We start from the raw sequence: 23,987 nt of genomic DNA on the forward strand, positions 1-23,987 counted from the left end.
CTATCTGTAGTCCCCTGTGTAGATATAATAAGACGATCCCTTCAACCTTTCCAATGTGTGTTCAGTGAAACTAATTGATTACCAGTATTTATAGAATGGAAATAGGTGTTAAAACTTTTGCATAAATCAGATTAAGTTCATTTTATATATGCATGGTGTCTGTGCCATTGATGTAAATGAACACACCCCCCCCCCAAGTTTCTAATTGCAAGTTAGCCATCTTGTAATAATCAGAAGCATCCCATTTGTGCATTGTTATCCTCATAAATACTTCAATGGGTTGGGATGTAGAATGAGCTTTTGCACATGCTCAGAACATGATTTTAATTTAATTATTGTCCAAGTCAAGGACACTAATCATTGCTAGTACAGAGCTGATCATACATGCTTCTAAACGTTTATTTTTAAGATTCCAGGGATCTATAGGCAAGCATAAGAAAGCTTCTAACGCAACATGAGAGTTCTGCAATCCCTAGAGCTTATCTGGAACCAACCACAGGGAAGACTCTTGACTCATCTTAGTTAAATAATTTAATTTACACAGCCTTTGTGGAACAACGTGTTTCACCTCACCACCATAATCTTAAAAAGTCAAGGAATTAGGGATTTGGAATCATAGAATCATAGAGTTGAAATAGACCACAAGGGCCATCGAGTCCAACCCCCTGCCAAGCAGGAAACACCATCAGAGCATGGGCAGGAAATCAGAGATGGGCAGGAAAAGAGAGCAGGAAAAGATGTTCTGCCTAAGATTCAGCATAGTCAAATGGCTAAGCTTCATCTTGCTTGGTCAGACAACACGAGATAATGCACATTTCCAGGGCCCAGCAATTTCACTGGCTTTGCTCACTAGAGATTTTAAAGCCCACCCTGTGATGGCTACCAAATCTGTGATAATTATGCAGGGATTTTGGCAAAAGCAGATGGCATTTTGAGGGATAATTGAAACCAGTAAGGCAGTATTATAAGATGTAGGAGCTAGGATTTCATAAAAGTTCAGGCAGGGGAGCTGAGAGCCTATTCAAATTCTTAAGAACTGCAGGGAAAGAATTAGAGCTCCAAGGGGCCACCACTTGCTACCTTGTACTGAACAGGAAGGTCAACTTCCCACTCCCTGGGATAGGATGCAATAGCAGACAGTCATGGGAACTGATATCTTAGAGCATTCAAGTGGAGCTCTTAAAGGGCTTATTTCCCTTTATTTGGGCGAGCAGTAATATCTAATGACAACCATTTGAGCCTGGAGAGAACTCTTGGGGGGAAAATATGTGTACCACCCACGCTGAGGTCTCTGAATAACACTGTAATTTAAAGAGCCAGTTTCAAGCTGACCAGAGGAAAGTTTTCCCATCACCAATTTTGATGCATTTTAAAATGCCTTTTTCAAAGAGTCTCTGCAGTACAAATGTTAAAAATGGATGATGTGTAGATCAAACACAAAATATTCCATTATGCCTTCAGTTTATGATTTTGTCTGTTCTGTCACTTCAAGCAGGGGTTGGGCTTACTGTGAGAATGCAAATTAGAGTAAAATTCAACCAAGGACTCTGTTTTCATCCTCTTTTCTTATCCTGGCATCTTCAGGTGGAACTGAGAGGGACCCTCACTTGAAACTCTGGGGAGTCACTATCAGTCAGTGCAGACAATACTGAAGTAGATGGACTAATGGTACCTAGGTTCCTATGTACATTCTTTGGTGTAGCTATTAGATTAGTCCCCGCCCCCCCCAACTCCCGTTATCTTCCCCTGTTGTCTTTTCTTTTCTTTTTTTTTGGGGGGGGGAGTGAGAAAAAAGTTGGAGAAGGGAACTGTGCATAACCCCCCCCTTTTTTTGTAGCATAGTTTTGTATTTATATTCTTCTTTTAACATGGAGAACTGTGCATATTCTGGCATGCTATCTAGCAGAGCCTGTTAGCCCATGAGGCAGACTGAGGCAACCGCCTCAAGTGGCAGAAGCCTACAAGTTAGTGCCGCTTGTGGAGAAGTGGCATCAGCAGTGGTGGCAGTTTCCTGTGAGATTTCTGGTTTCCGCTGTGTAACCTAGATAAAGGAGGCTTCGTGGGGGTGGCAGAATTGTGACACCTTCACATTTTGCCTCAGGCAGCAAAATGGAACATACTGCCCCTGGAAACAAGTAATATTAAATTGTAAGCATGAAGAACATGTTCTTACATTAAAAATTAACTTGTGTTCAAAGCTGCTACATCCTTTAGCAGGATGAAAGAAAATGATTTTGCCCCTGAATGATATTGAGAATATATACATGAACACATTAATCTGACAGCTCTTAAAACAAAAGCTCAAACACTTGCTATGTAAACCAGACCAAAGAAGAGTTTGTTGTGTGGTTGTAGAATATTCTGCAAACATTAAATAATGATAGAGTGGATTCTCTGGAATGTTTTCATGCAGAACTTGCCAAGAGAGCTTTTCCTTTCCCAGAAGCAATTTCCCCTTCAGCTATTTCACTACTGATTTTATACAAAATATTTGTTTTCCTATATAGTAGTCCTCATCCATCACTGGAGACAGTGCTTGAGGTGGCATTAACTCAGAGTGCACTTTGTTACATTCCAAATATTATTATTATTATTATTTCATATCTTTGTTTTGAAGGTGGTTTTTGAAGCTAAAATCCTGGACCGGGAAGCTTTTAGATGCAAGAAGGCTTTTATGGGGGTGAAGTGGGGGTAGGGGGTTCCACTACAGTTCTTTTCACTGCCCATTTGTCTGTTTCTGAAAGTTGGGGGGGGGGGCTTCCACAGCAGGATTGAGTGGAACGTGAAGGGCTGCATTTGCAAAGAAAAGTGCTTGTGAATAAAGCAAGTCCTTTTTAAAAGGCCAGTGCAATGCAACTGAGCTGAAAACAAGTAAAGCTGTTTTACAGCATTGCTGTACTTGTGTGACTTCAGAGCTAACAGTTTTATACTTTTTTATTTAAAAAGGGGGGAAAGAAAAAGTAAATGTCTAAATACAACTACTAAAAATAGATGTTAATATGTTTGGCTTAGGAAGAGCTTGTATTATTATGACATGGCACTGGTTTTGATTTTGGCATGCAGAACTAATTTAATTCAAATAAAGATAAAAGTCTTTTAAGTGGCCTTCGAGCCTGTTATTTATGATGTGTTTAGAAGTTTCAGGTGTTTCAACAATCATACAGTGAAGGCAAAAAGAAAGGGACTAGGTAGACTGATTAAGGCAGACACAAGCTCAGTTCAGAGTTGTGTGTAGAAGCTTGAGATGTTAACTGGACTGGAGGTGGTTGAGAGGCAGAGGAAAAGCAAATGTTCTGAGCCCTCAGTTGCTTCTATTGCAGACAGAAAAGAGTGAAATCTACGCCATGGATACATGGTTCTTCTGGATGTCCTCTGTGCCAGAAAAAGGTGTAGTTCTTCTCTCAGAGGCTGCTAGCCAAAGTGACTCTGGTCCTCTCTACAGTGGCAATGTCAATGTTAAGCGTTTTCAGCTCATGGCCAGTGATGGCCATCTTCTACACATGTAATGCCTAGGAGACCTGGCAGGCTGTAAGTCTATACCCTTCTTTAATAAAGCACTAGAATTGATCACTCTGGTGTTTGAGGCATCATTCTTCTGTATACCTGCACCTAACCACTCCCACAAGCCCTCTGTTGGGCCTACGGTTCAGAAAAGTTGTTGACCTGCCACAGGTTAGTGGACAAGCCAGGACACATGGTCCTGATGTTCCAGCTTGATAGGTGAAAGAAGATTGGTTTCTTTTCTGTTTTGCTGGTGCAATAGTTCAGTCCTCTTGTCAAGTGATACTCTGAGCTCCAAGCACCCACTGAAGCAGGTGGACAGTGGTGGGTCAACACTTTATTGACTGGCGGCTGCCAGGCTTAAGGCGGATTGTGCCCAGTACGTTTCTGGGCACAATTCAAAGTGTTGGTGCTGACCTTTAAAGCCCTAAACGGCCTCGGCCCAGTATACCTGAAGGAGTGTCTCCACCCCCATCGTTCTGCCTGGACACTGAGGTCCAGCGCCGAGGGACTTCTGGTGGTTTCCTCACTGCAAGAAGTGAAGTTGCAGGAAACCAGGCAGAGGGCCTTCTCAGTAGTCGCGCCTACCCTGTGGAACGCCATCCCATCAGATGTCACAGAGATAAACAACTATCAGACTTTTAAAAGACATCTGAAGGCAGCCCTGTTTAAGGAACCTTTTAATACTGGATGAATCATTGTATTTTAATATTCTGTTGGAAGCCACCCAGAGTGGCTGGGGAAACCCAGCCAGATGGGCAGGGTATAAATAAATTACTATTATTATTATTATTGTTATTATTATTATTAACCTGACCAGTGAGACACAATGATTTCTCCCACCAACAAAGACAACCCATAGCACTTGTACCGTATTCCATTCAAGTTGAGCTTATAACTCATAACTGCTGCCTCCTGCATTGATTTTGCTATGTTTGCAGCACCAAAGTGACCTCACCAGGGGAGTATGTATGGAGGTCCTGGGCCACCCAGACGACACCGCCCCCCCCCCCCCCCGGCTTGGCTTTATTGATGTGGTCCAAAGGAAAAGAAAGAAATACATTTGGCACCAGCTTGAATGCAGGAGTTGCCAGAAGGAGGCAATACAAGACACTATCCACCTGCCTTAAGGACTCCACTCTGGATTTGTGTGTGGTTTACTGCCCAATGCAACAAAGTCTACAAAATGTTTCTATATTACTAGGGCCTTTTCCTTAGACAAACTTTGCCCACAATGACAAGCCTGTGAGTGAGTTGCCCCACACCAGATGCTTGCAGCTGTATGATCAATTGGAAATATTGTTTGTTGATGGATAAGATTTAGCTCGGTGTTGCCATTGATTGTCTGGGATCAAACAGTTGTGATGCTGGAGAACCATAATTGCCTTATTTTTAGTTTATAACAACTGCAATAGGCTCCACTCTTTATTAGAACATTGGCAGTGTGGGAGATGGGTAATTAAGCTCTTCCTCCTCACACCATTTCCCCAATCTATCACTTGCCAAAAAAGAAGAATGCTGCCCTTTATAGTATGTGTAGATAAATTCCACTTTCAAGGAGGAACAGATCAAACTCCACTTTTCCCAATCAAAATTGGACCTTCCCTGTGCTTCTCCATCCAAAAAGTTGGGAGATCCAAGCAATGTCCTGCGACATCACATCTTTATTCTTCCGTCTAGTTTAAAGTAAATATAATATGACATAGAGGATTATAACAACAATAACAGAGGATGAAAACAATGGATGACAAGATTCGTACCTATTGAGAGGTGTACCCGCTAACCTGGAGACCTAGTTAGTTTATTCCTGCATAACCCATACGTAAATAAAAGTAAAAAGAATGTGGTATTACAATAAAATCTAAAAGTAGCAGATTTTTTAAAAAGCATCATAAAAACAGAATTAATTCTTCACATTTAAAAGGCCTAGGAAAATGAAATGATCTTTGGCCTGTATTGAAATGCTATTAAGGTAGGCACCAAGGGGAGTCTTCCTAGCCACTCCACAAATGAGGTTCTACTCATGGGCACCAATGCTGAGAAGGCCCTCTCCCCACAATATCCACTGCAACTTGTGCATCTCCTAGGACTATACTGTATCAGTGAAAATGGGAACTATCAAAACTGAGCTTAGAGGAATTCTGGGGAATCCTTGTTAAATATAAGCCATGTTCATATTTCTTGCTAATGAGGTAAGCCAGTGAGACAACACAAAATGGAGCCTACTGTTTTCTGTAGGCTACTGCTTACTTTATGTATCAATATCTGAAAGATTGATTTTTAGCACTTGCAAATTAGCTTCCCCAGCAGCCAGTTTAGGAATCTTTATATTGCAGCACTTAGATACTCTAATTTTCATTTGCTGTGATGAGGAAATTTCAACATCAAGGAGAAACATTATATAATAGTGATGCCAAAGTGCCTCATCATGAGCCATAGCTATTACGAAGTAGGCAGAGAGGAAGATGCACAGAATCAAATGAAAGACCATCTTGAACAATAATATGCTAAAAGATACTAGCTCTAGAGCAATACTTGAAAGTTTCCTGGTGATTTGTTTTTGAAATGCTTATTTAAAATGCATTGTCACAATTTACATAAATTGGGATAATAGTTGGACGTCATTTTAAACGTATTTATTATGTTTACTTCTTTGAAACCTCTTATAAATATTTCATTCCAAATCTGTGTTTTGTGTCTTGCTTGCTGTTTGGTTTAGTGTGTCTGGAAAAAGATACTCTGACTCATTTTGTGTTACATTTTTAATCATATCATTTAGAAACTTGGTTGAAAACATTTTCTTCATAATGATTTGTCCAGTGATTGATCCTTTGTCCTCTAGAAATACATTAACATACAATAATTCTTATTTTAACAATCTCTGTGTGTATCTGTGGGGCAAAATTAGCAAATATTTGTTGGACTTGTGGTATCTTGTATGAACTATTACAACAGAGGGATGTGAAAATCCAGGACTTTTGTAATACTGAATTATTTATTAGAGAACATGGATTGTTCAGCCAGAAATACAGATTTTGCTACTGGACAGCTGTATACTTTAACATAATGGTTGAATTTGATTTTTGACATGGATTCGTATCTTTTATTCACTTCCTTGGGGTAAGAAACAGAAGGGGAAGGTAAAGGAAGGAAGGAAGGAAGGAAGGAAGGAAGGAAGGAAGGAAGGAAGGAAGGAAGCAGTGAGGATAGACATAGACTTGGGGAAAAGCTAATGATTGTGCTAAGTGAAGTGTTGAATTCTATACTCTCTTATCTAGAGATCACCTTTTCTTACATGTCTACATGTGTGGAAAACCAAGGAAAGTTTTGCTGTTGGTTTATGCAAGGGATGGGAAACCTGTGGTCCTCCGGATGATCTCTGTTTCCTGTCAGCCCTAACCAGCTTGGCCACTGATCATGCATGATGAGAGTTGTGGTCCAGTAATATCCGTAGAACAGCATGTTCCTCACATCTGATGCATTCATTCATAGAATCAAAGAATTGTAGAGGTGGAAGGGACCCAAAGGATAATCTAGTGAGCCTCTGCCATGCAGAAATCTCAGCTAAAGCAGCCATCACAGATGGCCATCCAACCTCTGGTTAAAAACCTCCAATGAAGGAGAGTACAAACCTCCTGAGGTAAACCATTCCACTGTTGAACAGCTCTTACTGTCAGAAAGTTCTTCCTGATGTTTAATCGGAAACTGCTTTCTTGTAACTTGAAGCCATTGGTTCAGGTCCTACCCTCCAGAGCAAGAGGAAACAAGTTTGTTCCCTCTTCCACGTGACAGCCCTTCAGATATTTGAAGTGGATTATCATATCACCTCTCAGTCGCCTCTTTTCCTGGCTAAGTATACTCAGCCCCTTCAACCGTTCCTCATAAGGCTTGGTTTCCAGACCCTTGTTCATCTTGGTTGCCCTCCTCTGCGCATGTTCTAGCTTGTCAACATCTTTCTTAAATTGTGGTGCCCAGAATTGGACACAGGATTCCAGGTGTGTTATGAGCAAGGCAGAAAAGAATGGTACTATTACTTACCTTGATCTGGACACTGTACTTCTGTTGATGCAGCCTTTAATAGCATTAGCTTTTTTTGCTGTGTGTGTCACACTGTTGACTCACATTAAGCTTGTGGTCCACCAAGACCCCTGGATTATTTTCACATGTACTGCTAGTAAGCCAGGTGTCCCCCATCTTATACTGGTGCAGCTGGTTCTTCCTGTCTAAGTGCAGAACCTTACACTTGCTCCTATTGAAATTTATTTTGTTAGTTTGGGCTCCGCTCTCCAATCTGTTACGGTCATTTTGAATCTCGATTCTGTCTGCAGCATTAGCTACCCCTCCCAGTTTGGTGTCATCTACAAATTTGATGAACATCCCCTCAATTCCTTCATCCAAATAATTTGTAAAGGTGTTGAACAACAATGGGTCCAGGACAGAACCCTGTGCCACCCCACTTGTCCCATTTTTTCCAGGATGACAAGGAACCATTAATGAGTATTCTTTGGGTTCGGTCAGTTAATCAACTACAAAGCCACGTAACAGTTACCTCGTTCAGCCCACATTTTACCAGTGGTAAATTCCTCACAAGATATTCCTTGCAAGAATAGTATGGGGGACTTTTGTCAAAAGCCTTACTGAAATCAAGAGACACCATGTCCACAGCATTCCCCTGATCCACCAAGCTTTAACTCCATCAAAAAAAGAAATAAGAATCATCTCACATAACTTGTTATTGAGAAACCTATGGTATGTCTTAGTAATCACAGCATCCTTTTCTAAGTGCTCAGAGACCGACTGCTGAATTATCTGTTTAAGGATCTTTCCTGGTATCATATCAAGCTCACTTTTTTCACCTTTTGGAAGATGGGGACAACATTTGCCCACCTCCAGTTTGCAGGGACCTCACCTGTTCTCCAAGAAATCTCAAAGATTATAGACAAAGGCTCTGAGATTATATCTGCATACTGTTGATTAAAATGATGTGTGATGCTGTTGTCTGCTGCATAAACCATATGAAAAGAATTCATAGCCCTTCCTTCTTCCTTTATTAGATATTCCCAGCTAAAACTGTTAAACTTTATACCTTACACTTTTTAAGTACTGTATGCTTAAGGGAATTGAAAGGCCAAGGGGCACCTTGATTATTTAGAGTAGATGATATTAGTGTGACAAAGTAGCTTGGAATCTATCCAGGTTTCACATTAGGGCACATTTCTTTTTATATAGATCTATGAACTATTATAGATAAGAGAATAGATACTGCAGGATCACAAATAAGTTAGCATAATATTAAAATTCCTGCAACTTCTGCCTGTGAAATACAGATGCTGTGCTTGATTCTTTGGCTGTTTCATTCAGCTGGAGTTTATGGCAGTTGGTTTGAATAACCCCTGAACTGATCATATACTGCTCAACTGTCCCAATTTAAGCAGGACATCCCAGAATTACAGAAGCCATTCTTGGCTTATGGTTGTACCCAGGAATCTCCTGGTTTTTGGTCCTATGCTCTGGTGCGAGTCAGCTGGCTGTCGTGAGAGCTCGGGACCAAAAAAACAAGCATCCTGATTTGGATCTCCTGTATGTTGGGAGCATATGGAATCATGGGGTTCTCAATAATCACTTAAGGGACAAAACAATACCTTTTTCTCAGAAACTCATAAAATATTCAATACTATATATATACTGGATGTTTAAATAAGACTTTCAAGCATAACTTTTAAACTGACATTGTCCCTCTGAAAGCCAGCTTATTTTCATGGTTACATGTTACATTTCTGGAGACTGTTATCAAATTGTTTTTAAAATTGGTGAGTTATGATGTTAACCTTTTTGGATTCATTCTGTAAAGGTGGGGTGTGAATGTTTAAAATAATAAAAATAATCTCTGCAACATAGATATAAAGATATCCATTCTAAATTCTGTTGACACCCGTCAACAGAAGACATACATTCTGCCTATTTGTCAAATGACAACATTGTTATTTGACAAATCCCATCAATTTACGCTGTTTAAATTCACAGTATCTCACTACTTGTTTTACCTTAGTTACTACAAGTTACTACAAGTAAATAATGTTCCAATGCTAAATGCAAGTGAGTAGTTAAAAGCCTCAGTCCTTTAACCAACCAAATGGAAAATATGTTGAAAATAAAACAGGGTGTTGGTATAGTGACCACCTTGTATGCATGAAATGTGGATCAATTTGTTTTCTTCTGGCCTATTTATTGACCTCCCAAGGAGGACCTAGAGAGATATTAAGGAATAACTATTAATAGCCAGTCAACAGAAGGGTAATGAGTTTGACAGACTGGGTATTATTGGAACAAACTAGAGATTTTGTTAATATTTTAAAAATGCTGTTGCATTTGTCCTTGGAAATGTGCTTTTTGGTATCATGCCAAAGCAGTAGTAGTATTTCATTAGTGCCATTTAGGACAAATGATCACAGATCTATATGTTTAATTTTCTACCTATAACTAGTCACATTCAAGTTGTGAGCTCAAGGAAACTGGCAACCCCCATATTGCCTTAAAGTGCTAACTTGACAGGGAAGTGGTGATGGAGAGGAAGTGCTGCAGGTCAACAGCACAGTGTGGGAAATTGGTCTTTAAATTTCCTATCCACATGCTTATCCACAGCCCTGAACCTGTACACTTTCACAGCTGGGATTTTTTAGAGCTTTTCTTCTAACTCTGTAACAGAGTGTCAGGGCTAGGTGCTCTGTGGTCTGGACAGTGAGATCAAAATCTAAGTGCTGTAGCAATGTAAGTTAGTGGCCACGGTCTAGGAGGTGAGTAAAGCTGCATAGCCAGTCCCCAACCTCAACAATACAACGTCTGGCAGAGTTTAATTATTTCGCTCTGGAGCCAATTTCCTACCCATTTGAACAGCTTTTTATTGACGGTATTTTGACAAGAGTATTTTACTGTATTTTATATGCATTTTGTTATCCTCTTTGAGGACTTTTACAAATTTCCTAAATAAACAAGACAACGTGTAAAAGAGCAGAAATAAACAAATAGATCAGTTAATTGCTTTTGAAAACTCAAAAAAACAGGACCAACTTGACATTTAAAGGATAATGATGATGATACCAGGTGAATATGCCTAGCATATGTACACAATGAAAGAGTTGTATTCCTGCTCACTTGGGAATGAATGAATGAATGAATGAATGAATGAATGTGATATTGAGAATATATTCTGTGTGCTATATTGTTGCTAGCTACAAATTTTCAAAACCAATTCTTGTCTATCATGGAAGTTCCACAATATAAGCAAGCAAAAGTAGAGAGACTACTAGTTTGTGCTTGTATTCATCTTTTAACAGAGGTGAGGGAGGGTTATCTCTGCAAAAAAAGAAAAAAAAGGTTTGAAAGATGGTGGCAGATTCTACTATCAAAACAACTATGAAAACAAATATCTGTCATTCATTTTTGCAAACAAAATGTAAGGAATACATAATGTATTATTTGCAGTTGCTAAAGTATTGCAGCTGAAGATAGCAAAATAAAAAATTGGTGCAACTGAAGTTTATTGTTGCAGTGAAAAGTGAGCTATTACCAGCAAATTGATTTTGCTGTATAAAATATGTATACTCTAATCATAGGTGATGGCATTACAAAGTAAAGAAATGTAAAGGAGGATGTATAATGGCTTTAAAGTTCTTAGTCTAGTATAGCTCCACTAATGGGCTCATTTAGGGGTTTCTTGATTCTATAGAAGTCTTCACTTACTCTTATGCTGCCTTTTCAAACCTTGAAGATAAACAAATGAGCTGTTTGAGACATATAGAAGACAGAATAGTTAAACATATAACAAAAACCCTGAATAAAGATTCAGGTTGTATTTTAAAAATGTCGCTGATGATATATTTTGTGCTATTACATAAAATCATTCTATGCTAATCTTTCACATACTTTTAGAATAAAATGAGTGTAATAACTACTATGTATTTGATGGGGATGTACAGTATTAAGATGAACAACACAGAGGTACATAATGAAAATAGAGATAAATTCACCTTTCCACCTCTATGCATTTCCATATTCTTGGAGACCTAAGTGTGGGATGCTTCTAAAGCTTTGGGATAAGCCAAGGCACCCATACCTGCATCGGCCATGAGGTTGTGCATATGCAATGCAAGCATGTTTTTGCTTAGCTCTTTCCTGCCCAAAGACACAAACAGATGGGCTTCAGCTTCAGTGGTACCTAAAGGCTCGTCCACGCTTTTTCAGCTGCTTTCTATATTCTTACTCTCTGTTTTGTGCTGTCAATTCCTGATCCACAAGAGGACCTTTCCTCTCATTCCATGACTGCTAAGCTGTCTCAGGAGTCTTTAGTGAGGTGCCTTTTTTAAAGTCCATGTATGCTATGTTAGCTAGATCCCCTGTATCTATATGCTTCAAAGAACTCTAATAGGATAGTGAGACGGGACTGGCTCTTGCAAAATCTACAGTGGCTCTGCTTCAGCATGGCTTGTTCTTCAGTATGCTTAGTTATTTTATCTTCAACAATACTTTCCATCAGTTTTCCGAGGACAGATGCTAAGATGAAATGTTTTCTTCATTTTTCCCTCCTCTTGTCAAAAGACAGTATTTGAGTACTGAAGTTGAATTAAACTGGAAAGTCAGCTTTGTATTAGGAAATACAGTAGTACCTCGGGTTAAGAACTTAATTCGTTCTGGAGGTCTGTTCTTAACCTGAAACTGTTCTTAACCTGAAGCACCACTTTAGCTAATGGGGCCTCCTGCTGCCGCTGCACCACTGCTGCACGATTTCTGTTCTCATCCTGAAGCAAAGTTCTTAACCCGAGGTAATATTTCTGGGTTAGCGGAGTCTGTAAGCTGAAGCGTATGTAACCTTTAGCGTATGTAACCCGAGGTACCACTGTACAAGTTACTAGATTCTTTCTTACATGAGAGGGATCTTTTAGCTTCTGGTTTTGTTATATACTGCCTGGATGACTATTGTAGTTCTTTATTGTATTTGCTTATATAGCTTTTAAATCACCATTATTAGATGAATGTTGCGAGAGCCAGTGTGCTGCAATAGTTAGTGGCAGGAGTCCTTATGTTCAAATCCCCATACAGTAACGGGGTGGGGAGTGGTTGCAGCGTGGCACAGGGAGCAACATTGGACAGTTGGCCAACAGTTGGGGGATTCCCCAAGCCGGCCACTTTGGTGGGCAGACTTTCCCACCAGTCAGTGTTTCTGTTTGGGCCCTGTTCACTGGGGAGGGGTTGCTGTGAGTGAGTCCTCAAGGGGAGAGGGGTGAGAAGCAAGGATGTCGACTTAAGCTCCACTCCTTGGAGGAAAGACAGAATATAAATGAATTGTTAACATCCATCTGTCTCGAGAGACAATGGAGTGCACCTACAGGGGTGAAGTCAAACTATTGCATTAGCAGCACCAAAGTGACCTCCCCAGGGCACAAGCCTGGGCAGTGTGTATGGAGGTCCTGGAGCTGCCCAGATGACAAAATAAGACCCCCTCTCAGCCTTATTGATGTGGTCCAAAGGAAAGCAGAGCACTACTTTTGGCATCACCTTGTCTGTAGGAGTTGCTGGAAGGAGGCAGACAAGGCACCATCCAACCATCTTAAGGATTCCACTCTAGATTTGTATAGGGTTTACTCTTTAGCCTTTTCTTCTTCTGAAGGTATCTCTCAAGAGTTTTTCTTCTGCTAGATGGACTACCTTGTCAGGTTGATGAGCCCCGTCTGCCGCTATAGATGGAATAAATAATAACAAAAAACACACTTTATTTTCTGGGGAAAATTAAATAAATTCTTATGTAAGTTTAATTGCCAAAATATTACATTCATACAAAAAATGTTTAATTAGCTATGTTATTGCTCAGATTATTTCTTTTCTCTTCTACAGTTGTGACTCTGAAAACAGATACCTTGGTAATCCACTCAGGGGAACATGCTACTGTAAGTATTAGTATAATTCATTGCCCTTTGATGTTGCACATTAAATAATATGCATGTTAACTCCTGTCTGAGGTCCATTAGTTATCATTTCATTTGTGATGTGTATTTCATCTAGTAATATATTAGTCAACGGCACCGTGGAGTAATGGATCTGGAAATTAAGTAGACCTGGGTTTAATTCTGTCTTGGGCTTGGACAAGTGAGTTTCCCTCAGCCTAATCATACTGCAAGATAATTTTGAGGGATAATCTCATATACACTATTCTGAATTCCTAGGGGAGGGCAAGAGACACTTGTGAAAAGCAGAATCTTTATCTTAGGGCTTTTCCATACTTACTCTTACTCCACTCTTTCCAGGTACTGTCTGTGTTTTAAAGCTCCGTGTCTGAACACTTGCGGGGGGGGGGGCCTTCTGGAGCTCTCCCCATGAAAACACACTCTTTAAAGTTCAAATGGCAATCTGTAGAAAACCCAAATTGATGATTGCTCTGATTGAGCACTAAAGAATAGGTTTTCACAGGGAAAGCTCTGGGGCAAAAACAAAACAAAAAACCACACACACTCAAATGTGGAGCTTTTAAGTGTGGACCTGTGCCTGGAAAGAGCAAGGCAAAAGGTAAGTATGGATAAGTATGGATTTGTTATTGCGATTGCCCTGTGTGTGAAATTAGTATAATTCTCAATGTAAATAGAATAAAAGTGGGAAATAATAACTGGCTCACATCTACCAATGAGACTAATGCTGACCTGGAGTTTATAATGGTAATAAGAGATAGCTTTAAATTTCTAGATGTTCTGTGTCTTGCTATATTAAATGACAATAGTGCCAGATGTATGTAGCTTGTGTTAATTTTATTTAAGCTTGTTAGATAAAATTCAAAACTTGGACAAAGGTTTAAAAAGAAAACCAAGGCATCAGCCAGATATTGTGTAAAGTATGCAAATTAAGCAGAGTTAAATAGTTTAGAGAATGTCATTAAGGTCTAAACAGTGATAGCTGCAGAATCTGTTTTCTTTCTGTAGATATTCTGGTTTTCTGCAGATTTATTTTGCCTTCTAAAAATAAATGTAGACAAATTTAAGTGATGAACAAGATGTGACACCAACAGAACTGTGGGTTCTGGACACCTACAAGGAAGGTCTTATTCATTATTGTTTTCTAGTAGCTCTGTTTCATAAATCTTCTTTGCCTGAGAAAAATTGTGCCATATCCAGATAGCCTTTCACCTCTGAATAACCAGAGCTATTTATCTTCTATCAGGTTTTTAAATAATGTAAAGATTTGGTAGTGTTGCACTGATACCGTATGTCAGTTGTTAACCTTAACCCAATAATGTGAATAAATTCCGAATTCTTGCATTAGTTTATATGCCCTCTTGATGCTTCATTAACCAGATCCTTTGTTCTCTTGGTGTTAGTACTCTGGCAGCAAGAAAAGGCATGTTGAGTTTCACTGGGGGGCGGGGATACCTTAATGCTGGAACCCTTAGGATGGACCTCATTGATTTAATGGGGGCTCTTCGCTCTTCTTTAAAGTGCCTAAGGATGACAGGCTAATTGGTTTGTTTGTTTCTATATCAAGAGTGACTTTTCAATTCACAGATAATTTAATGGTCCAGAATTTTCACTTAATGGTCCAGAATTTCTGCAGTGGAGCATTTAAAAAAGAGGAACCATGAATTTGTATATAATTATAATGAAGTTTATCAAGTACATATGGTCATATATGCGCGTGCACACAATTTTTATTACATGAGGAAACATATTCCATCCAGTTGTTCCATGTTGCTCCCTAATGCTAGACTTTGTGGGAAGCTGTTCACATTTGTAGAGATGCAGTCCCCGCCCTATAGAAATAAAAGGACATGCTCCCTTTGATCTTAATGGATTAGTACTGAGGTCATTAATGTGTCTTTGCAGTACATTCAGTGAGCACAGAAACCCACAGTTCAGGCGGCAATTGCTGGAGACAGTGCAAGTACCTAGAGCAGGGGTTGAGCACGCTGACCAACTGAAGCCACCGAGGAGTCTAGTTTGTCAACCACCAGTTGCCCAGAGTGAGGAAATGCAGGATACCTTTCTATATAATATGCTGTGATTCAGAAATGACTCTCTAGAATCAGCTGGTTTCTAGGACCAGGGGGATTTTAGTCTCTGGTGTTATTAACTCATCTTGAATTGCCTTCAACTCTTTTACTGATCAATGGCTCTGATGGGTGGTGCAGGGAATTAAAAATTGGTGCCTAATCCATGTAGATATTGGTGTAAGTTCCATGGTGCATGGCAATCAATAAAAGTTCCTTAGCATCAAGAAGAGTATGCTATTAACATCCACTTTAATGCAAAGTGAACATGATGTTAGCCTGCTCATTGTTTATGGGCTAATAGCCGTAAATAAATAAATAAAATTAAAAAAGCCTGCTCATTGAAATAATAGTAGCATCATGCTGGAAGTAAGACACCACCCACACCCATGTGACTCATGTTGCAATTTAACACAAAATGGGAAATAGTAACATGTATTATAAACCCTCTGAAATCAAAAGCATTCATATGAGGGTTTGAGTTAAGGGAGAAGGTTTTACCCCCTGTCTGCACCCATTTTAATTTAATCAAGCATTCCATACATTTCTAAAACTTCTTGTGAGATATTCTAGAGAAACAAAAGGAAGTATTTCTTTGCAGCCACAAGTAATGGTGATGACTGCAAATGCAGAAAGCTTTAAAATGTGATTAGTAAAATTCCTAAATTTAATCACCTTTCACTTTCACATTGATTTTAAAAAGTTGAAAGAAACAGAGCTTCGGTGAAAGGTTTTAAAACTGCAGTTTTACAATGAATTTCATGGAGGTCAATTGCATTTCATTGGATGGTCTCTGCCTATTCACGTTCATGTGGATTGCTTCTTTGTACAGCCAAATGTTCTGTACTTTCTGGAAAAGCAATCAGAACAAGTCGAACCAATGATCCATCCTTGCCAGCATCACTGACTAGCCATGACTGGATCCAGATATTTGCAAAAATTTATAACTGCACAAAGCAATAATAGCATGCTGTTGGAGACACTGTGTCCCCCCTCCATCTGTTTCCTTCAGCTAAACTGTCCAGACATTGAAACAACCCTTTCTCAAAAAAGTCACTCAATGTTTCCTTTAAATTATATTTTGCTATGTCACAAAGATTTATGCTGATCACATGCTACAGTTCTGTCTTAAACTCATGAAAACAGAATTTTGATTTACTGATGAGTAACTGTTGGTCCTTGAAAAAACAAAAACATCCTCATCCCTTAAATAATCTTCTAATTTAAATTACAAATTTCAATCAGGTGTTTAGGCGTGAACACTCAAGTGAAATCTTAGGTACATCCTGCTTGAATGCATAAAGCAGTTATAGAAAGCAATGGAAATTTGTGGTATACATCATGTGCAGCAATTTTGCTTAACTTTTGCCAAATACCTCAGTAGCTTCTAGGACAACAGTTTCATGATCTTCTATATGTGTGAACATGCAGAAGCGTTTCTTTTGGAGGAACTTCTTCAAAATGTGGGTTATAAATTTTATAGAAAATAAAGCAGATCAACGATAAAATAAAGTAGGAGTTTATTTTGTGGTGTTTTGCAGAGGTACCAGATTATTCAGGTTACAAATCCTCATGGGAATGGATGCAGTTGGAGGTGCTTATATAATTTAAAGGAAGAAAGGATAGGAATGCATTTATTGAGAGTTGATTCTCAACTGTTCTAACAACCTCACATAATACTCATGGTTTGTGGAATATTTTTTGTTTGTTTGGATTTGGTAAATACAGATACCATAGCAAAGCTATACAACTCTGGAGGAGTTTTCTATTGTACCGATCTCACAAGATCTTGAGTGTCTTTTTTTCTAAGTAAAGAGACTGGATTGCTCCTAATGACACATGAAAGGGAGAGAGAGAAATCTATACATGCACAAATGTGTAGATAGAATAGGTGGATAAGTAATTATTATGTGAAAACGTTAGATACTGCAGACATTAGAAGCAGTAAATTATTCAGCATTGAAGAAAACTGTAAGTAATTGTTGTTGTTGTTTAGTCATTTAGTCGTGTCCGATTCTTCGTGACCCCATGGACCAGAGCACGCCAGACACTCCTGTCTTCCACTGCCTCTTGCAGTTTCGTCAAACTCATGTTGCTAGCTTCAAAAACACAGTCCAACCATTTCGTCCTCTGTCGTCCCCTTCTCCTTGTGCCCTCAATCTTTCCCAACATCAGGGTCTTTTCCAGGGAGTCTTCTCTTCTCATGAGGTGGCCAAAGTATTGGAGCCTCAGCTTCACGATCTGTCCTTCCAGTGAGCACTCAGGGCTGATTTCCTTAAGAATGGATCGGTTTGATCTTCTTGCAGTCCATGGGACTCTCAAGAGTTTCTTCCAGCACCAGAATTCAAAAGCATCAATTCTTCAGCGATCAGCCTTCTTTATGGTCCCACTCTCACTTCCATACATCACTACTGGGAAAACCATGGCTTTAACTATACGGAGCTTTGTTGGCAAGGTGATGTCTCTACTTTTTAAAATGTCATTGCTTTCCTCCCAAGAAGCAGGCGTCTTTTAATTTTGTGACTGCTGTCACCATCTGCAGTGATCATGGAACCCAAGAAAGTAAAATCTCTCACTGCCTCCATTTCTTCCCCTTCTATTTGCCAGGAGGTGATGGGTCCAGTGGCCATGATCTTGGTTTTTTTGATGTTGCGCTTCAGACCATATTTTGCGCTCTCCTCTTTCACCCTCATTAAAAGGTTCTTTAATTCCTCCTCACTTTCTGCCATCAAGGTTGTATCATCAGCATATCTGAGGTTGTTGATATTTCTTCTGGCAATCTTAATTCTGGCTTGGGATTCATCTAGTACAGCCTTTCGCATGATGAATTCTGCATATAAGTTAAATAAGCAGGGAAACAATATGCAGCCTTGTCATACTCCTTTCCCAATTTTGAACCAATCAGTTATTCCATATCCAGTTCTAACTGTTGCTTCTTGTCCCACATAGAGATTTCTCAGGAGACAGATGAGGTGATCAGGCACTCCCATTTCTTTAAGAACTTGCCATAGTTTGCTGTGGTTGACACAGTCAAATGCTTTTGCGTAGTCAATGAAGCAGAAGTAGATTGTTTCTGGAACTCTCTAGCATTCTCCATAATCCAGCGCATGTTTGCAATTTGGTCTCTGGTTCCTCTGCCCCTTCGAAACCAGCTTGCACTTCTGGGAGTTCTTGGTCCACATACTGCTTAAGCCTGCCTTGTAGGATTTTAAGTATAACCTTCCTAGCGTGTGAAATGAGCGCAATTGTGTGGTAGTTGGAGCATTCTTTGGCATTGCCTTTCTTTGGGATTGGGATGTAGACTGATCTTCTCCAATCCTCTGGCCACTGCTGAGTTTTCCAAACTTGCTGGCATATTGAGTGTAGCACCTTAACAGCATCATCTTTTAAAATTTTAAATAGTTCAGCTGGAATACCATCACTTGCACTGGCCTTGTTATTAGCAGTGCTCTCTATGGCCCATTTGACTTCACTCTGCAGGATGTCTGGCTTAAGATCAGCAACCACACTACCTAGGGTGTACAAGACCTCCATATCTTTCTGGTATAATTCCTCTGTGTATTCTTGCCACCTCTTCTTGATGTCTTCTGCTTCTGTTAGGTCCTTTCCACTTTTGTCCTTTATTATGGTAATCTTTGTATGAAATGTTCCTTTCATATCTCCAATTTTCTTGAACAGATCTCTGATTTTTCCCATTCTGTTTTTCTCCTCTATTTCTTTGCATTGCTCGTTTAAGAAGGCCCTCTTGTCTCTCCTTGCTATTTTTTGGAAATCTGCATTCAATTTCCTGTATCTTTCACTATCTCCCTCACATTTTGTTTGCCTTCTCTACCTCGCTATTTAAGCTGAATAATTGAAACTTCCTTATTCAGTGAGATGGCTTGGAGAATTCTTGACAATTGGCAAAGGTCTTATTCACTGTCATATTTAAGATTGCTTATCACACACACCCAGTAAAATATTAATATTCCTATGCAAAATATGTGTATAAAATGGAAAATGTGTATTTCACACACACACATCTTTGCTTCTAAATCTAAATTTGAAATAGTTATTGAATACATTATTTATTTTAAAGAGATAGCTTAACTAGCATTTTAATAAATTTTGGAGGTGTCATTAGTGAAACATTACCTTGGTACTACTACTTGATTCTGAAAATATCCTTTGCTAAACCAAATTCCTTCAAGGAGCACCTCTTAGATCAAACACTTTGTCATTTCATTGGAATGTATAGTTCACAACTTTAAATGACTTTGACAAACACTGTAATGCCTGTTCTGATATCGATACAGAGATTTTCAATTAGCCTGCCGTGTATAAGTAGCAGATATTGATGTAATCAATACTTTTCTTCTGGGAGTAATCAAGGGTATGCAGTACCGGCACATTTCCCCCCACATGTTAAAAATGTGGCACTTACTGCGATGGTAATCATCACTAATATATTACTGCAACAAAATGTTACAGTGTGAAGTACTTCTATTCAGAATTCCATCTAATTAGCCAGAAGACTTTGTTTCATTGCTGCCAGTTTTCTGGGTTTTCCTCCCACCTCAGACCCTTCTATGACTACTGAGCACAATTACTCCTCATTAGGCTGTTTTCTGAATCCTCTTCTAGAGTGGTTTTCATAAAGTGTTTACTTCTGCAAACCTTGAGATTCCCCCAAGCCTACTGATCCCACACTCATGTGCATGGATGGTGCTGTTTTGGTTGCATAAGAACTGAAACTTCCAGAAAGAATCTGCAATTAGTATATAGAATTATGGGATCTTTTACCAAATGATGTCATTGTTATGCCATGATTTCACAATTAATAAAGGAAAATGACAAGCTATGGAAACTTAAGCTACTGTTTAAAAATCAGTTTTGGAAGATGTTTGAAGGATAAACTTGTGTAGCTCTCATAATAGTCCATCTACCCCACCAAGTGTGTCACGTTTCATGATACCAAGAATACTATTAAGAGTATTATGATTTCTCATTCCTCAACTGGGCACCTGAAATGTAAAGCAGTGGTCGGCATATAAAAAGCAGTTGAGCAGTTGGTTTCAATGCATCTTGCTTGCTTAAATCATTCATATCATGACTCTGATAGTGTTTAACTGAAAATTTAATTGACCCTTTTTATCACAGTAAGTAGACATTTGTTTTCTGCTGGTTTTTATATACTCTAGTCTACTGAAATTAATTGTTTGCCAATATTAAAAACAAAATACAAAAATAAGTGATGTGATAATGATTTGGAATACATGTTTTTTTCACCATTGATGTTTAAATTAAACTAATGGGAGTTAGGATTGTATTCTAGGCACTCATTGGGCTAAACAACTCTATATAAAGCAAGGTCAAAATAAACGTGTAGTAAGAAAATACAGATGGTACAAATTGCTGGATGTTTTGGTTTACTCTTTGATCTCTATACGTGCACACTAAATATCTGGTATTTATATACATAAAATGTTTTATACATTCATATTACATATCCCAAGCCATTTTGATTTAGGCCAACATTATATTTAGTGACTAGTGAACAAATTGATTTGGCACATATGTGTGAATTCTGACTGGATGCAAATGATAGTTTTATGAGCCAAGACAGACTGCAAATGCAGTATTTTGTCACAGTGTATTTATTCCTCTTTTGTTTTAGTAACTGCCAAAATTATAGATGTTGATGGATCCTAGATCATAAAAGAAGCATCCAAATTTTTGGATTAGTACTTCATATATCAGCATCTGCAATGCATGTGGTTTCAGAATCTGTGCTCCTGGGTATGAGTGAATAAGTTGTAGAAACAGATGGTTTTTAACTGATAGGCAAAATTGGTTGGCTCTGGTGCCACCATTGTGGTTTTAACAAATCAGATTTAAGCTAAATGGTGAGAGCACACCATCATTGATAATTATATTTCTCAGAAAAAAGATGTTTGAGTTAACAATTGTTTAGTGAGCCAAGTAAAAACTGGACCACTAGTGTTTGGGAAACAGAAAAGATGGGCTAATATTTTGTGAACTTGACTCGTGTAAAGGCTGAACACTTTCTCTATAACTATGGAACATATAACCAAATGAACAGATGGCAATTTCCAAGCAGTGTCGATAACATTCTCTTCAGATATATTTCTTGTCTTCCCTGAATGTGAGAGCTGTTGAGCCACAAAGAACGATGCTTTATCACAGGAACTGACATTTTAGATTTGAAGATATAGTCCTCGTTCAAACGTCAACCTGCATTCAGTTCAGATTGTGACCCCTTTATATATACCATTAAACCCCTCCTATTCTTTCATATATTTTTATAGGCCCTGAACAAATTTAAATATTTCTCAGGAATAGCTGTGATCACATAGCCCAGATAACCCTCAATATCCTGATGTGGTCTGGACTGACGAACTGCCCCTGACTCTGCCCATCTGGGATGGATAAAAATGTTTATAAAAGGCTTGTCTTGATGCCTGAATTCTTGCACTCAGTAACTGCTCAGCTTGACTTGCGGGGTGTGCTGTTTGTGCCAGGTATCACATAGTGACTTCAGTAACTGCCTATATGAAAGGGCAATGGAGGAGAGTGATTGGGATTAACAAATGAGAACTCTGATTCAAGTGTGGAAATATTCATGGGCACCCCCAAACCAAGCTGTGGAGAACAACACTCCTAATTATGTTACTAGATTATTTGTATGTATATATCTATATAGTAATTAAATTCGTTTTCCTCCACTGTGAAATGTATTAAAATGAGTAAACCTTGTTGTACAAAGATACTTCTTATACTTAAGAGAATGCATTCTGCTCCTTTCAAATATACATTTTCACACATATAATTTCTAAGTATTCATGTGTATTTAATGCCACATTTTTGAATGTAAAAAAGTATTTAATTTTTTACTTTAAACATTAGTTAGTAAAGAATAGTAGAAAGTGTTATCCAGCACTAGGTGGCAGCCTTACTATACTTAAATAGCTTGTTATATTCAGAATGTTTTGTGGACATTAGTTTATATCCTAAAATAATGTGAGTATGCATTAGCACGAATTGATTATAATCAATGAAGTTGAAATTTCCAACCAAGATCTAAAAAAAAATGGCAGGTTTCAAAGGCAAAAAAACCCTACCACAAATAATTTCGGTGAAGTGTAAGATACGGCCTAGCAATTTGATTTTCTGCTACTGGCTTTTTATTGCTAGTTTTCTTTTGGGACACCATTTGTTTAAACTAAATACCTACTGTAATTGTAAAGCTGTCATGCTTGACTTGGAGTAATGAGTTTCAGCAATTATATCTGACACTAATTGACTTTGCAGATTGAGGCTATTTTTATTACTGTTAAATGTAGTAGTGATGATCACCACAAACTGTCATTGTACTTTCAATATTTGGTAATCTAGGAATAAAAGCTGTCTAAAAATCTCCATAGTATTTAAGGGTGGCTAGTGGAACAAATTGCATCTTGAATTAGAGTAGCAATATAATATGTAGGAAATAATAGATTTAGCAGATGGTTTATCCACAAAATGTGATATAACATAATGATGGTGTTAGACAAAAATAAGCATAGCCTTATTTAGAAATTTTTGTTCTGCAGTTTTTTTTAGTTTGCAGTTTTTTACTTCGGGGTGTCCTTAGGCTGTCATCTTGCCATGAATGATGTGTATAGTATCAGTTTCTCACTGGAGATTCTGATACATAGTCCCATTCCCTGCTGGGAAAAGATACTTCTCCGGGGCTCTGCTGCAGCTTTTGGGCCTTGAGGCAAGGGAGATCATAACAGAGACAGGTATTTTGTGAATATTCGGTTTGAACTCTCACAAAGGCTTTACGAGAAGCACTTTGATCTGACCCCAAAGAATGCTTCTTAAATTCTTCAGCAACAGCCAAACCCATTTATCATTTCTACATCCCTGTTGTACTGACTCTAACAACAACTGCTACTACTACTACTACTACTACTAAGACTACTACTGATTTAGTTCCAAGGTACCCTTCAGAATTTATATTAATGTATTTCCAAGATCTTCCCAGTGTAATTTTCCACATTCTGAACATCAATTTGTCCTTCCATTCCCCACCACAAACCAAAGCAATTTTCCCATAAATATTCATTTCTACCATATTTCTTTCAAACCCAGTTTTCATGCTCTGTTCATGTTGCTTTGTTTCACACTTTTGCATACATGAATATACCGTATTTTTCTCTCTATTACACGCAGATTTTTTCTCCTAAAAAGGAAGGGGAAATGTCTGTGCGTGTTATGGAGCGAATGGGGGGGGGGTCCCTGGAGCCGATTAGGGGAGCGCAGGAACAAAAATCAGCAAAAATCAATCATGCGTTGTGTCCGAGAGGGAAACCTGAAAAGAGGAAGTGGTTGCTTTCCTGCATTCTGCCTCAGGGTCTTACTGCCCACCCTCCTCTGTTTCGTTGCTGTGTTTGCTCAAACAGAACAAAGAGCAGGC

General features: G+C 38.7%; 1 protein-coding gene across 3 annotated transcripts in view; it reads left to right on the forward strand.

Annotated features, from left to right (window-relative positions):
• ATRNL1 (attractin like 1) overlaps positions 1-23,987 on the forward strand; it is a 501,150-nt gene that overhangs the window by 163,524 nt on the left and 313,639 nt on the right. For all 3 annotated transcript variants that reach the window (XM_028730150.2, XM_028730148.2, XM_028730149.2), the window contains one exon: positions 13,390-13,442. In XM_028730150.2, the coding sequence (XP_028585983.2) occupies positions 13,390-13,442 (53 nt within the window). The remainder of the gene's footprint in view (positions 1-13,389; positions 13,443-23,987) is intronic.

This window comes from Podarcis muralis, chromosome 6, assembly GCF_964188315.1.
Source record: "Podarcis muralis chromosome 6, rPodMur119.hap1.1, whole genome shotgun sequence".
Classification (NCBI taxonomy): Eukaryota; Metazoa; Chordata; class Lepidosauria; order Squamata; family Lacertidae; genus Podarcis; species Podarcis muralis.